Genomic DNA, 16,508 nt, shown 5'->3' on the forward strand with positions numbered 1-16,508 from the left:
TGCAGATTTGTATATTTAAGTTAAGATTTGGTCAGCCTCAATCCAACTTCTCAAGAGTAAATGACCAGAATTCATTAGGTTCTGCATCCTGAACACCTGGATCCTTACGTTAGAAGCACAATACAGATTTATTAATTGAGACTTGTACTTGAGCTGGCCTTGTGCTAATAGCAATAAGTTGAGATTTTTGAAGCTCTTGTTTTAGAGAAATAGGGAAAACTTTCATTGTTTTCTGCCTATGTGCAGACTAAGCTGAATGGCCGGTTTCATGTTGAGTTGCATGTAAAGTGCTTATCTCCTTCAGTTTACAGGAGTTGATAGTATCAGTGATGGCTTGCCTTCATATGGTGCCTTTGAACTAAACCTAAGGCAATGTGTTTCAGAGGAGAGCTTTCATAGGAACATGGTTATTAAACCAGAAAGGGGGTGATGAAGCTTGGCCAAAAATCTCCGTTTTAAAGGGGGTTTTGAGGGAGGAGTGAGATGAAAAGAGGGGTTCTGCAGTGAATTTCTTGTTGAACAAAGGCAGGTTTACTGATGGCCATGTAAGGAAAATGGGGGTTAGAATATTATGAAAAATGACAAAATCTGACTTGAGATTGTCACCTGGTAGTGGTAAAAGGACAAGCTTTTCAAAACCATTATATGGTAATGTTTCTGTAAGTTTGTACCATGTGAACAGCAAGATCCCAGAATTCACAGGTTTGGGACGTGCATCTTATTGTTGAAATGCAGTGCGGTTCAGCTGTTGACTGATGTAAAAATAAACAACAATTATTTCTGTGTTCTTCTTTCACCTCCCATCAAAAAGAAAATACATCAATACTTAGCACAAACCTTCAACACTTGTTTTGCTGATTGATGCTATTTTGTGTTTCTTTACAGGTGCACAATCTGATAGTGAAATTGTATCTTACCATCCCAATGAAGTTAGTTCAGATCGTGGCTACACTTCAGACTCTGAAGTCTACACTGAACACGGCAAGCAGACTAAGGTACACCGCTCCGCCACTGATGTTGACATTGCCAGCAGTGGCTGGTTGGTGGTGAGTTGCACACTAGTGAACAATACACATTTCAATTTTTAGATATTTCCATGTTCAAGAAGCTATTGCAAAAAAAAAGTTAAAACTGATTACAGTTCAATGAACAAATAATGTAGTAACCTGCAATAGCACAATCAAAATAGCATAAATGCTGAGATAGCACTGAATACCTCCTTCATCTTGTCATGTGGATATTAAATGCATTTGTCCATGCAAGTGTAGCCTCCACTAAACTACAAAGCACAAAAGGAGCTCTTTGTTTCAATTCTTAGAAAGAAACTATCCACTTAGTCTCTCTCCCTTCCCTTTCTTCGCAAGCTTGTAAATTCCACCTTTTTAAGCAATTTCCTTTTGAAAGTACTGCCACCCTTTCAGACCCTGCCTTACAGATAACATCTCAGTGCATTTTTGAAAGAGGTCACCTCATCTCTTCTCTGGATCTTTTGCCAACTCCCTAAATTTCTGACATCAGGTTACCATGGAAACGGTTTCAACTGAAGCAGTTCCCACCCTGTATAGGAAAAGCATGCTATTTATACATTTGTTTCAACCGGTCTACAAAGTTAAGACTTTTCTTTCTCCACGCCAGCTAACCTGTAGTTTTGCAGCTGTTGCCCGCTGAGCTTTGAATTCTTTCATGGGGTGTGATATTTGCTGGCAAAGTTGGTATATGTCGCTCATCCCTGATTACATTTACACTAAGTGCATTGCTAGTCCATTTGAGAGGTTAGTTAAGACTTGACTGCAAGGTTAAGGGATAGATCAGTTGAGACGTGGTAGCAAATATTTATTTGAGAAAATACAGAACTGATGCATTCTAATGGAGAAGGAAAATTCAAAGGGGAGTAACCCCCACCTGTGGGTGTTAAAGTAGTTAAAGATTGTATCAAACTTGGGGAAAAAGCATATAATTAGCAACTGTAGGTAGTAGGTCAGAAGATTTTACAGAATTTCAAGAAAAAGTAAATATTAACAAAAATATGAATGAGGGAACAATTAGAGTATGAGAAAGCTGTCCAGAAATATGAGAACAGATAATAAGATCTTCCGTCAATTTTACAAAGAAAACCAGTAAACAAAAGTGAGGGAATTCGGATGATTAATAATGGAAAATAAATAGATGGCATATAAATTATCAGGTATTTTACACTGGTTTCATCAGAGATCATATTGAGCTCGGAGAGCTCCAGAATTAGCTGTAGACCAGGAAATTGAAGAGGAGAAATTCAAAGTTACAATCATCAAGGGCATGGTACTGAGCAAATTGTTCAATTCATAGACCGACAAGAGCTTAAATCATGACGGACTTCACCCTGTGATTTTAAAATTAGCGGCTAGCATCGGTTTTGATTTTTCACGACTTCGTAAATTTGGGAAAGTTTCCATCAGGTTAGAACATGTACGTGTAAGGATGGATGCAGAAAGCATAAAGTACACAAACCAATTTTGCTTTACATTTAACATAGGGAAAATTTTAGAAGCTATTATTAAAGAGATTATGCTAGGGCACTGAGAAAAATTGAAGGTAGCGAGGCAGAGTTAACTTGGTTTTGTGAAAGGAAAATCATGTTTCACCAAATTATTGGGGTTGTTGGAGGAAGTAATGTGCTATGGATAAAGGGGAAAATGTTAAATTGACTATTCTTGGAATTCCAAGGCATTTGATAACGTACCTCAAAGGTATTGTGGAAAATAAAAGCTCATAGTGCAGGGATAACATATTGGCATGGATAGAAGATTGGTAGTCAGGAATCCAAGAATTCTTTTCTGGTTGACAGGATGTAATGAATGTTGTGCCACAGGGATTAGAGCAATCACCTTTTGCAACTTATGCAAGTGTTGGATGAAGGGATGATGAAAAGGCTGCTATATTTTCTGATGCACAACAACAGAAAGAAAAGTAAGGTGTAAAGAGAACATAAGGAAGCTACAAAGCGATGTATGAAAGCAAAATACTGTGGATGATCAAGATCTGAAATGGAAACAAATAATGAAAAAAAAATGCAGCGTCTGTGGAGAGAGAAAAAGTTCACATTTCAAGTTCAAAATGACACTACTTCAGAACTGCATATCCCACAAAGAGATCTAGGTAGGTTAAGTGAATTAACAAGGGTGTGACAAATGGAATATAAAGTGGAAAAATATGAAATTGGCTGTTTGGCAGGAAGAATACAAAATAAACAAGTTATTTAAATGATGAGAGATTGAAGAGGTTGCTGGATGTCCTGGTGAATGAAATGCAAACTGTTTGTATGCAAGCACAGCAAAAAATAATTAGGAAAGTCAATAAAATATTATTTATTGCAAGAGGAATTGAATGCAAAAGTAGTAGCATTATGCTTCAGTTATACAGAGTAAGGGTGAGACCACATCTGGATTACAATATTAGGGGGTAGCATTTTGGTTGTGGTTAACATGCTGCCTCATAGCGCCAGGGACCCAGGTTCAATTGCAGCCTTGGAAGATTATCTGTGTAGTTTATATGTTCTTCCTGTGTCTGCATGCATTTTCTCCGGATGCTCCTGTTTTCTCCCACAGTCCAAAGATGTGCAAATTAAATGGATTGGCCATGGGAAATTGCCCATAGTGTCCAGGGATGTGCAGGCTAAGCAGATTAGCCATGGGAAGTGCAGGGTTATGTGGATAGGGTGGGTCTAGGTGGGATGCTCTTCAAAGGTTGGTGTGGACTGGATGGGTCAAATGGACTCTCCCTGCACTGTAAAGATTCTGATATTGGTCTCCTTATTCAAGGATGTAAATGCATTGGAAGCAGCTAAGAGAAGGTTTATCAGACTGATACCTCGAATGGATGCTGTTTGGTGAGGGAAGGTTGAACAAGCCAGATCTTTATTTGCTGGAGTTCAGAAAAGTAAAAACAGATTTGTTTGAGACATATAAGCTCCAGAGGGATCTTAACGAGATAGTTAAGATGATACGCCCTCCTTGGGACAGTATAGAACAGTCTGGGTCAATTTTAAAAATCACTGGTGGTCTACTTAAAACAGGGAACAGCAACATTTTTTTGAGTGTTTTGAGCCTTTGGATTTTTTTTCCTTAAAAAAGCAATTTGAATAATTAGAGTCCTACAGCACAGAGACTGGTCCTTAGGCCCAGACTGGTCCACGTTGATCAAAATGTCTATCCCCTCCACCCATTTCCCTGCACTTGGCCGTTATTCTTCTAAACCACTTCCACTAGCAACTCATTCCATATGTGTACCACCCTCTGTGTAAAAATGTTGCCCCTCAGGTTCCCTTCTATTCTTTCCCCTCTAACCTTAAACTGATGCCCTCCAGTCCTCGAATCCCCAACCCTGGAAAAAGGACTGAGTGCATTCAGCCTATCCGTGCCTCTCACGGCCTTATACACTTCTGTAAGGTCTCCCCTCAATCTCCTGCTCTCCAAAGAAAAAGTCTGAGTTTTTCCATTCTGCCGCAGTAACTCGGACCATTGAGTCCTGGCAACATCCTTGTAAATTTCTTCCAGTTTAATAACTAAAGCAGAATCTTTGAATATTTTCAGGGCAGAGCTGATTGTTGATAAGTGAGTGAGTGCAAGGTTATCGGGGTAGATAGGAATGTAGATTTGAGATAACAATCCAATCAGCCATGAACTTATTGAATCGGTGAGCAGGTTCAAGAGGGCAAGTAGCATACTTCTGCTGTTCATTTGTATGTGCACGTGGAGTCAGAAATAGGCCAGACCAGGTAAAGATGGCAGATTTCCTTCCCTAAAGTGCATTCGTGATCCAAATGGAATTGTTTCATGGTCACTGTTAATGGACAGTTCAGATTGAGTTAACTGAATTTAAATAGCACCACCTTCTGTGGAGCCCATATCCCCAGCCTCTGGATGAGTGATCTAGAGCCATTGTCAGTATATGATCACCGCCCCATCTCTGCTGTCAGGATTGGCTTTTGGACTTTGTAATGAAATATTAGTTGGAGTCCTGTCTGCCAAAACAATGTCAGAGCTTTCATTCCGTCAGACAATGCTGCATTTGAGCCCAGGTTATTGGGTTATCCAAACGTCAACAGAGTTCTAACAGTCTGTCGGTGTACTGGGGAATTTATTCATGGGTTTTTTTTTGTTTAAGGACTTTCTTTTTGGCATTTCTGGAAAACCTTTTGGCAAAATCATCAATAAATAGGAAACTGCCAGTTATCCTTGGTGTGACCTGAGAAGATGAACACTGCAGAGGACGCTGGCCACAGTGCACCTTTCCCTGCCATCTGTCACACCCATAATTCTAGCAAATGGATAATTTTTTGAGCTGGCTCTTTAATGGCATTTGTGAACCAGCTAATCAATAGGAAAATGTTATGCTGCCTTTGTTTGGGATGCTTCTGCTGTCTATTATATTGTATTCCCCACAGGCATGGGAATCTGGGAAATTGCTAAAACTGATCTCTTTGACAGTCTTTTGGTCTTCATAGAATGATATTCTGAATGGGATTGAAATTGTTTCTTTTTCCACTTTGTAATAACAGAAAATTTCAGATTAGATTTGTTGGTTTCCGAGTACTGAAACATTCTCCTCAAATAATTATTACCGCCATTTTTGCACAGAATGAAGTATTTTTGAATTAACGGTTATGTAATGTAAATAATTTTAGTAATTCCTAGAACAGATTACAGGACAATATTTTGAGAATTAACTGCTTCTGTGAATTAATTGCCTGTGAAGTGTTAATGCTGCACCATTCGATCAGCTGCTGTGGTGGGATTTGAACCAGTGTCTCTAGTGCGTTAGCTTGAGCCTTTGGGTTATGAGTTCATTGACATTAATTATATTCCACCATATCTCCATAATTGGAAGATAAATTTTTTTTCACACATTGAAGGCAGAGTAATCCATTTTTTACTCTCCTTAGCTACAGAAAATAGCAATACTGCACTTCTAGACGGTGCTTTCTTTTCTGTTTTTCTTATTTAGTAATATGCTAATTTAGCCTGAGAAGATAATATGTAATGTAACTTTAAGTAACTGTGTTAATTAAGTAAATATTAAGATTTGATGTATTACTTTGAAAAAAGATTTGAAGTCAAAGCAGATTTCCTACTATTTATGTGTCTGCACTCTGACTCATGCCAAACCTTGTTTGTCCATTGCCCCATGCTCCCTGAGTTACTCAGTCCTTCAATGCTTAGAATTTGAAACACTCATCTTTTCTTGAGATCCCTTCAGGGACTTACCCAGCACCTGCTTAGAACTCTGAGAACTCTCAGCTCCACCAATTCTTGCCTCCTGCATATCATTGTAGGTCTGCAATAATCAGTAGCTGGATGACAATTGTATCATGCTGGACATTGCCCTGTATGTGAGATGATGAAGCAAGAATTGTCTTTTGTTTGATATTTTATAAAACCGTATTGTTCAGGATGATGTTGTTTGCAGGTGGGGAAAGATGACCTAGATCTCAGCAAACCTGGCCAAGCTACAAAGCAGACTCCTCCTCCTTTGGTCAATCAATACAGCCTCACCCTCGGGCAGGATATGGGCTCACATGACACAAAGTCGCTCATCAAGTGTGTGGAATCACTGTCGTTTATTGTGAGGGATGCTGCCCATGTGACGCCAGAAAACTTTGAACTCGGTGTTAAAACGATTCGCATCTTTGTAGAAGCAAATCTCAACGGTGGTATGTTTGTACAAGCTTTTTCCCCACTTTGTATTTTTTTTCAAAAAGATGTGTTCTTCATTGTCCAGCAAATCATAACTACTTTGGAGACTGGGGTTCTATAGTTGTATTGTGCAAATGTGTGTTTGAAGTACCTTTGCTAATATTGCATGTGTAAAATATTTTACACTGAAGGGAGTAAAGCATGCTACCAAAGCCACAGTTCTATTTGTAACTGATTGGACAACACTTGGTCAAGGAAATTTGAGTTAAAGAAACAAATTGATATGTAACCACTATGCTTAATATACTCTAAGGGCCATTAATTTCAGAGTATGCCCACTTATTCTGAGGGGCTTTTGTGGTGCACTGGTAGTGTCGCTAACTCTGGGCCAGCAGGCCTGAGTTCAAGTCCCAAATGTCATAACATTTCTGAGGAGGTTGATTAGAAATTATCTACCCACTTGTAATGCTTTTGTGCACTGGAGTCAGTAGTTACACTGCAACACTTCTTTACAGAAAGTCATGCTGTTTTCCTGTCAAATGTGTTTTGGCTGGAAATGGCTATTCAGTTCCCAAATGGTTGAATATTTGTCAGATTTGTTTTTATCCTGTTTGTTTTCATTAGCTTATCTTTTAGATGCTTGTAGCAAATATACTTAGCCATACTTTTAAAAACATTTTTACCATACAGTAGCATTAGCCTCGCTAGTATTGATGCACAGATGACAATATATTAGAACTATGTCCTGAATGAGATGGCTTAGATTTAGCAATGTTTGGAATATAAATGAAAATATTGTGCTCAGAGACCCTTTGCATTTTTAAATATACCAAGTTTATTTTAAATAAATCAATATAGCAATCTTATAGTTGTATCAAGAGAATGAGTAGTCTCTCAAGGTTTGTGTTATCCCTCTCCAATTACTTTTTCATCTGAAGGTTCTTTGCTCAATACCAAACGATTTTATGTTCTAGTTTTTCTTATTTCTAAATAACACTGTTTCTAAAACTTGTGTTGCCTTGTTGCAGGCTATAAAACACATGAAAGGAAATCTAAAACATACAAGTTTGACAAATCCAACCGTTTGAAGAAGAAACAAAAGGAGAAGGAGAGTTCCATGAAACGCTCAAAGACTTTTAACCATCGCCCATCGCGATCACACAGTGACGATGATGAGGATGACAGTGTACCAGCAAGTTACCACACTGTGTCATTACAGGTTAGTCAGGATGTAAGTATAGCAGATCTTTCCCATTCCTGTGCTTGGTTCAAGCTATCTATTATCAGCTTAGAATCTGATTTTTGGTTTTATTCCACTCACTTACCCTCCTCTTTTGCTCCAAAACTTCAGTCATTTTGTCCGTTAAGTGATCAGATTATTCTGTCCTCATTCTTCCTGTTAATTGTCCCAGTCTCCTCCCTACCTTGGAATAAGTTATGCAGGTTATCTCTCCTGATTATCTGAACGTATCACCAAATGGTAGTAATAACCAATCATTCTTGGGCACCTTATTACTGTAAGTTTGTTGATCCCCTTCCTTTTAGCTACATTTTCAGAATTTAAAAACTGTATGTGCTTCAGGTGGCTGGATAAATAAGTTCAGGTTTTATTTAAGTTGAGAAGCATATTGAAGCTGTCTTTTGACTATTTTCAGTGTCGGAGAGCTGTATACCCAAGCTCTCCTGCAGATGAGCAATGGTCACAGTAGATTATGTTGCTCTCGACGTGGTCTCCTTTCCACTGGGGAGACAGGATGCCAAGTTCTGAAACATTTCAGAGAACATCTCTGGGGCACACGCACTAAACAGCCCCACCACTCTGTGGCTCAACACTTTAACTCCCCCTCCTAATCTGCCAAGGACATGCAGATCCTGGGCCTCCTCCATCCTCAAACTGTAGCCACCCGACACCTGGAGGAGGAACACCACGTCTTCCACCTTGAGACCCTCCAACCACACGGGATCATTATGGATTTTACCAGTTTTCCCACTTTCCCTTTCCCCATCTTACCCCAGATCCAACCTTCCAACTCTCCATCGCCCTCTTGAACTGTCCTAGCTGTCCATCTTCCTTCCCAACTATCCACTCCACACTCCTCTCTGACTTATCGCCCTCACTACCTATTGCTCCCAGCTGCCTCCCCCACTCCCACTACTCCCTTCCCATTCATCTCTCAGCCTCCTTGGGCCACCCCCTCATTCATGAAGAGCTTATGCTCAAAACATCGACTGTCCTGTTCCTCTGATGCAGCCTGACCTGCTGTGCTTTTCCAGCACCACACACTTTTTGAATCTGATCTCCAGCATCTGCAGTCTTCACTTCCGCCTGTTTATTTTAGATTGTACTGTATCATTAATTACTGAAGTGACGTGATTCAATCAAGTCATGTTCTGCATGTAAATGAGTTTGTCATTTTTATTACAGCAGAGTATTAAAATTGTTCAGTTGTAGGCATTGCAGCTCAGGAAAGCACAACTGATCGGAGAAGGGGTACAGTGCAGTTATCAGAATGAGATTGTGGCTAAAAAGGTTGAATTATGAGGATGGTAGGCATGGACGAGGTTTGTGTTCCCTCACCTATAGAAGATTAGGACATGATTTAATTGAGTGCATAAGGTGACTAAAAGGATTAAAGTAGATAGAGAGCTACTATTTTTCCTGGAATCCAGTACACAGAAGTGTGGCCTTCAAATTAGAGCTAGCTCATTGAGCAGTGATGTCAGAAATCACTTCTTCACATAAACTGATCTTACAAAGCCATTGAGCACGGGGATCATTTAAAGGTTTTGAGATTTTTGTTACACCAGGTCAGGTCATGTTAGACAAGTCATGGATCCAAGGTCAGTAAATTAGATTCTTATACAGATTAACCATGATTTCATTCAATGGCAAGAGATTCAAGAAGTTGAATGTCCACCTCATCTTCCTGTAGATTTAAACAAAATCATTGCATTTCTATCCATCAGTACTTGCTTGTAGGTAATTCTATCTATCACAATTATTTGTTTGTGTTTCCTTCTCTTTCAGCTTTTGGATTTGATGCATACACTCCACACTAGGGCTGCCAGTATTTATAGCTCATGGGCTGAGGAACAGCGCCACTTGGAGTCAGCAGGAAGGAAAATTGAAGCTGATGCCAAAACCTTATGGTCTAATTGCTGGTGTCCACTGTTGCAAGGTAAATCAGAGCAGCAGGAGCATGGAGCAATTGATTGTTCACATGTTTTCTTAATGGGAGCATCTTCTACTTTCCAAAAGCTCAGATGCAATTGATCAATATTATGCCTATTTCAATTAATAAAGACTTTTCTAAACCAGACATAAGTATATGTGAGTCTTGTAAAGCAATCACCTAATTTTCCAGTCATTACCCAAGCATATAAGATGTTCAACTGGTCTCCATAGCTCTTCTAGGATTGGAAAATTTGATCATGTAATCTCTGAATAATTCGTCCCTCTCTGCTGTACACAATATATGGGAAAAACAGCTCCTGAGTAAGCAGGGACTAAAGAGTTCACAATAAGGTGTGGGAGCAGTCAGAGAGCATTAAATGAAGACTCTATGCATTGGCTACTGATTTTACAGGGAAGGATTGCTCATCTTTTTTCCTAACATATTCAGTACATATTTAAGTATGTATTTCAGACACAATTGGCATATGAATTTTCTTGTTTCTAACTGCATATGAATTGCACTTCAAGGCTACAATTGTCTAAAGTTGCTGCTCTCCCAGCAATACTTCAGCTAGATTTGGGTTGCTTGACAAAATTACATTAACGTTACTGTGAAGCCAAACCTGCTTTATGTTGCCAAACTGCAAGATATAACTGAAATAGTAAATTTCCAAATAAAGCTAAAATTCATTAAGTTTCAAGTATGCATTCATGGGATGTGGTGCCTGATGGTCAGCACTAAATTGCCTTGAGATGTTGGGCAAATGGATACAGCAGGGTGATCCAACAGTTCCCCTTGATTCTCATTCTTGAAAGAATAAGTGGAGTCATGCCAAAATACTTTTCCACCTCAATAAGTTGAGGATGGGAGAGATATCAAGAAACAGAATCTTCTTTCGTAGAAGTTTTTGGAAAAACTTAGCAGATCTGGAAGCATCTGAGGAGAGAAAGCAGAGTTAATGTTTCAGGTCCAGTGATCTCACCTTCTTGGGCTCTTGTTGGCTATGCATCATTTTCTTGAATAATCCTTTCCTGACAAAATATACTTCTGCCTTTTTGTGCGTTTCTTATCCTTCATTGGTGCACTTTTTGATTCAAGTGGGTCTATGCATTTCCAAGTTTATGGTAAGAAAGGTAATTGGCTATTATGGAAGATGACCCTACAATTTCCTTGGAGATTCGTACAGTTTATTAAGACAGAAAATTGAGATGCACAAACATGTTAAACAGTTGTACCAAGTAGCTGTGGCAGAGTATGTATTATAACCTATCCAGAGTTATTGACTCTTACTCTTCAGTATCTGTCTCTTCAGGCATTGCTTGGCTTTGCTGTGATGCCAGACGTCAAGTCAGAATGCAAGCGCTTACTTACCTACAGAGAGCACTGTTAGTACACGACCTACAAACACTGGATGCTTTGGAATGGGAATCTTGCTTTAACAAGGTACTAATCAAGCACCCACATTTCGTCAAGTTGAAAATATTAATTCTTTTAAAATTTTAAATTGAAAAACCCTGTAGCTTTTACAAATCTGCTTTATGTTCTGTGATTTGTTTGCATAAGGTGTTATTCCCACTATTGACCAAGCTGTTAGAAAATATCAGCCCAGCTGATGTTGGAGGAATGGAAGAGACCAGAATGAGAGCTTCAACTCTGCTTTGCAAAGTGAGTTTGTCACCCTTGTGTGAAAGCTTTTAATTGACCATACTACAGGAAATAATGCTGGTAATTGATCAGATACCGTACATTGGTGTGTGTTTGCCACATTACTTTGTTACACTAATCGGAAACTAGTGGATGTTTTGTATAGGGTGTAGGTTATTCAGTAAGATAATTAATAAACATTTCATTGCTTTGTGTACTATGTACACTGCTGGGTAATGTTGGATTTGTGCATCATTGATGCTTTGGAGCAGTTTTCAGTAGCCAACAGTTTGCATTTAATAATCAACCAGTGTCTCCTATGTGGAGCTGGGGGAGGAAGATGATAATACACAAAGCTGAAAATGGGATGCAATTGGGCTGAGAAGTCCACCCTGTCATTTTCAACTCTGCTTTGGCCTCTGCAATGAAAGATGTTCACTTCCTGCTAAGTTTTAATTTTCACTCATCAGCCAATTTAATCAGATTTTGTTTTAAAAATACTTGATATTGAATCTAAAATCATTGTGATTGTTATCTTCCCCAAAAATGAACTCAATAGAATGTTGAGTCTTATTCTGTATCTTCCATCACAGCATAATTTTGTATTGATTAGTTGGTAACAATAAGTATAATTTCTGAAATTGAGAAATATAGCTACATGCTCTACAGATGATGGGGTACTTTCTCTTTATTAGAGCATTCCCATAAATAACTACTTTGTCAATTTCTGACAGAGAATCTATTTCCAATTGTGCAGCTCCAAAATGGTTGTTTTCGCACATCAGGTCATTTTTTCAGTAATGTGCCTGTAAGATCCTTCATTGTCAATTGTTATTCATCAAGAGTGGAAATAAGCTCCAAGTATAAGATGGTATTATCTGAGCCTAGCAATTATTCTGATTTGCTTGTAGAGGTGGCCAGCACATTTGTGTTGCATAATGTATTTTGAGAACAACTGACTCTGTGCAATAATATTTATTTTCTATCCACATAAAGGTTTTCCTCCAACACCTATCTCCACTGTTGTCTCTGCCAACGTTTGCTGCACTTTGGTTAACAATCCTGGATTTCATGGATAAGTACATGCATGCAGGATCCAGTGACTTACTGGTATGGAAAACTTGTGGCAAAACATGCATAACATGTTTTCAAAAGGCTTGCAGTATTCTTAAAGAAGAATATTCTTCCTGAAGAGCTGCTAATTCTTTCCATGTCTCAGAGTTTTATTTTATTAATTGCATTGTAGTTTATCTCAATTATTATTATTATTATTATCCCTATCTATGGTCCTTCAGTTTTGACCCCTCACGTATTCTTGATTTTAGTTGAACCACCATTGGTGGCAATGCCTTCAGTCGCCCCAAACTCTGGAATTTGTTTGCTAAATCTCTCTCTAACTATGTTTCTCAGGTGATCATTCCTACCATTCACTTAATGGCTCATTGTCACATTTTATTAAATACGAATGTGAAGTAGCTCAGATGTTTTGATTTAAGGACTTTTATAAATACAAGTTGTTTTAATTTTGGCTTCAAATGTGATATGATAAACATCTTCCTTGATAGGATAAAGATAGGTGGAATTTATTATTATAATTGCAAACTATATTTTAAAGAGTTCCTTCTAATTCTTCCACATTTGTTGTGCTCCAAACCATTGATACTGGTGAATGTAGCATTTATTCAACTGTGCTTTGGCTGGACCTTGATTGAAGTCTCATTACTAAGACTAAATAGTTTTAATTTTTAAAGGGGATTTTAGAAATTATTGGAAATGTTATTAAGTACATCAACCCTGTTGGCAACTTAATTTATCCAGTTTACTTCAGACGGTTGTAAATTTCAGTGACTTGTTGGATGCCAAAGCAATGAAGTGAACTGGGAATGTTAGAGATCCCAAAAAATGCATTATAGAAACTAACATGAATGTGCATAGCTAATTACATACATAAAACTGTGAAAATGGTCATTTGAAATCACTAAAGCACATGTTTCTGTAATTTTTGTATCTTGAAAGCAGCAGTTCATGTAATGGTGCTACGAAGATATATTTTTGTCAGTAGTGGGATAAATTACAGATGCTCTTTGAAAGCTGGTTGTCTGAAACAATTCATGTATTTATTTTTAGAAATACATTCAGTGTTGATATTTAGTGAGAAAATATTTTGAAAGCATTTTGTATACAAGTATGTAAGCTTGTCTTTCTGAGCCTCTTGTTTGCATAGCAGCTGACATTAATATCAAATGTTGATATTAACAGACTTTTGTGTTCTGATTCAGTGTTTATCTACCAATGAGGCAAGTGTACCAAGAACATTTTGTTTTCCAAAACTTTTTGACCACTGAAATTGAAAGGGAAGTTTTGCATAACTTCAGTAACAAAGCATCTTCTGTAAAACTTTATTGTTCTAACCAATGAGAAAGAAGTATCGGCACAAATTTAGAATTTGAGGGATCAAATTGAGGGATCTGCAGAGTGTCTTTTCGATATCTGCTAGTTGCCACTGTAAAATATGCCATCAAAAATTCTAATGTGCAGTTTTCTTCCATCCTGCTGTGCCATGCTGACACAGTTGGAAGCCATTCCAGAATCATTGAAGAACATGCTGCTGGTTATGGATACAGCTGGTATTTTCCATTGTGCAGATTCAAGGACTGGTTATTCCCAGCTTTGGGAGATTACATGGGAGAGAATAGATTGTTTCTTGCCTCAACTGAAGGATGAACTCTTTAAACAAACTGTTATTCAAGGTAAAATACTTCCACTGCATGCTTACATCTGAGATTTGTTATCAAGTTCAAATATGTCTGAAATCAATGTTCTTGTGCACGAAAAGATCACATAGTACAAAAATACAGGCTGAGGGTTATGCTGTATTCAGTGCGATGCCAAAACTCCCAAATGGCTCTTCAAAATAAATTACCAGAGTACTAAACCATGCAGTGACAAAGGTAATTTTATATTAGCTTGCTTTTAGAAATAAATCTAATGATTCAGTCACAAAAGTGCTGAAGATTTATTGGCTAAAATGGCATAACCAAATTATCAATTTAGGTCAAAGTTTCCTGAGCATCTTATTAGCATATTCCAGAGTTTAAAAGCTAACATCATTTTCTTTAAGTACTGAAACTATCAAATCATTTATGCAGAAGAAAATAAATCCTCAGTTTTTCATTTTTAATGATGCTCATTCTGATATGATGGATGCATTGCAAGGAACTGGAAAACAAATGAAGTTCTCGACATAATAAAAAATATACTCCTAAAAATCCATTGTCTAGTCTACTTGGAACTAGTGAAAATGAAGGAATTTGTATTTTTTTTTACTTGGGGAGCAGCAATGTTAATGAATAGGTAGAGGTTTCTTTGAATTGGTCCAAAACATTGAGAAGACTCTGGATTGATAGAAATGGACAGTCATTTGCACCTGAACTTTCTCAAGTGTGTTTTGCCCCCCAATCAGAATTATACCATTTCAGCACATTTTCAAACAGTTATCACTGATGCATTATTTTGTGGTTTATTTAGGTCGTGTGTACTATGACTTTTCTGAGCAGTTCTTTTAAAAACAAAACTTGTTTCCCAAACAGTTTTACTTCCAAACACATCCTGCAATCTGAAAAAATGCAGATATGATCAGAAATGAACAATGATAGCAATAGTTCAGAAATATATTAAAAGAAGCTGTATTTGTTCTTAATGTGAAAATATCTGAGGATTTTCATAATATCCCTGTATTCTCTATTTGTTGAAACATATCTTCAAACTTTGATTCAAGCTTTTGGGCAGTTTCTCTAATGAGTTACCTGTTGAAAGTCCATTTGTACGAATGCTTGCACAATGTCACCTGTGAAATGGTTTCAGTATTTAATTAAATAAAGAGCTACCTGTGATACTACTTGACCAAATGAAATGATTACATTCATTCATGCAATAGGTGATACAAAAAGTGACCTTATCTGATTCGTAACTGTTTAGTTATTGTCACATTATTTTGCATTACTTGGATTATCAAAGTTGACTTCAATAGAACTTCAGATTTTGTTCTGTGGTTCTTTGATATCCAGGTTATTTTATAAAAGCTTAAATTGAACTTCAAGGAATGCTGATTTTGTCAAAATGTGTTCGTTGTGTTAGTAGTTTCATCTCTTAAATCAGAAGATCAAGCTCTACTCAAAACATTGGACAGGAACTAGGATGGCACTCTAATGCAATACTGAGGGTGTACTATACATATTCTGTATCTTTTGAGATGTGAATTTAAATCAAGTCCTCGGATAAATTTAAAACAACTCCTAATTCTTGAAAGACCTTTTGCACAAATTTAGGGGTATGTCATCATTTTAAGTGACTACTTCATCGGTACTTCATGGACCGAAATGTCCTGAGGTTGTGAATGATTTATTCTTCCTGCAATCTCAATTAACTGAAGTAATAAAATAGTGTTCTACACAGTAGTGGGAGAAAGTGAGGATTAGAGATGCTGGAGAGTCAAAGTCACAAAGGGGTGCTGGAAAAGCAGTCAGGCAGCATCCGAGGAGCAGGAGAGTCAACATTTTGGGCATAAGCTCCTTATTAGGAATGTCCTTGTGATGAAGGCCTTATGCCCAAAATGTCAACTTTTCTAAATAATGTGATTGTACTGATTTATTCTGCTGAGTCACAAATAGGTCTAACTGCTGATCTTAGATTGATTGCTATAGTATAAGAAACCTGATCAGATGCCTTTGCAAAGTTGAGCCAAAAATAAAAATAAATAAAAACTTTTTATGAAAATGCTTGATGTACTTCACAGATCCTGTCCTTGGTCCAGCGGCTGAACCATCATCTCCAAATCTAATGCAGCAGGTTAGCAGTGCACAAACGTCTATCCTCCCAGGCTCGGAAGCAAATCTATCTCCCAGTCAAATAACCCCATCAGAAAACCCTGCTGAGGCTAGTGCCAAAGGTGAGTAGGAGAGATTCAGTTCAATAATACCATCATGCTTGAAGCTAGTCACATCTTCCAGAAGTCTAT

The 16,508-nt window shown here is 37.8% G+C and overlaps 1 protein-coding gene across 7 annotated transcripts in view; it reads left to right on the plus strand.

The window, feature by feature from the left end:
* gbf1 (golgi brefeldin A resistant guanine nucleotide exchange factor 1) overlaps positions 1-16,508 on the plus strand; it is a 256,975-nt gene that overhangs the window by 237,270 nt on the left and 3,197 nt on the right. For 5 of the 7 annotated variants that reach the window (XM_060854381.1, XM_060854380.1, XM_060854383.1 and 2 more), the window contains 9 exons: positions 886-1,046; positions 6,445-6,688; positions 7,700-7,902; positions 9,700-9,850; positions 11,160-11,290; positions 11,411-11,512; positions 12,488-12,601; positions 14,064-14,241; positions 16,287-16,439. In XM_060854381.1, the coding sequence (XP_060710364.1) occupies positions 886-1,046; positions 6,445-6,688; positions 7,700-7,902; positions 9,700-9,850; positions 11,160-11,290; positions 11,411-11,512; positions 12,488-12,601; positions 14,064-14,241; positions 16,287-16,439 (1,437 nt within the window). The remainder of the gene's footprint in view (positions 1-885; positions 1,047-6,444; positions 6,689-7,699; positions 7,903-9,699; positions 9,851-11,159; positions 11,291-11,410; positions 11,513-12,487; positions 12,602-14,063; positions 14,242-16,286; positions 16,440-16,508) is intronic. The other 2 variants (XM_060854384.1, XM_060854386.1) reach the window with 2 other exon arrangements.

This window comes from Hemiscyllium ocellatum, chromosome 43 (assembly GCF_020745735.1).
Source record: "Hemiscyllium ocellatum isolate sHemOce1 chromosome 43, sHemOce1.pat.X.cur, whole genome shotgun sequence".
Taxonomy (NCBI): domain Eukaryota; kingdom Metazoa; phylum Chordata; class Chondrichthyes; order Orectolobiformes; family Hemiscylliidae; genus Hemiscyllium; species Hemiscyllium ocellatum.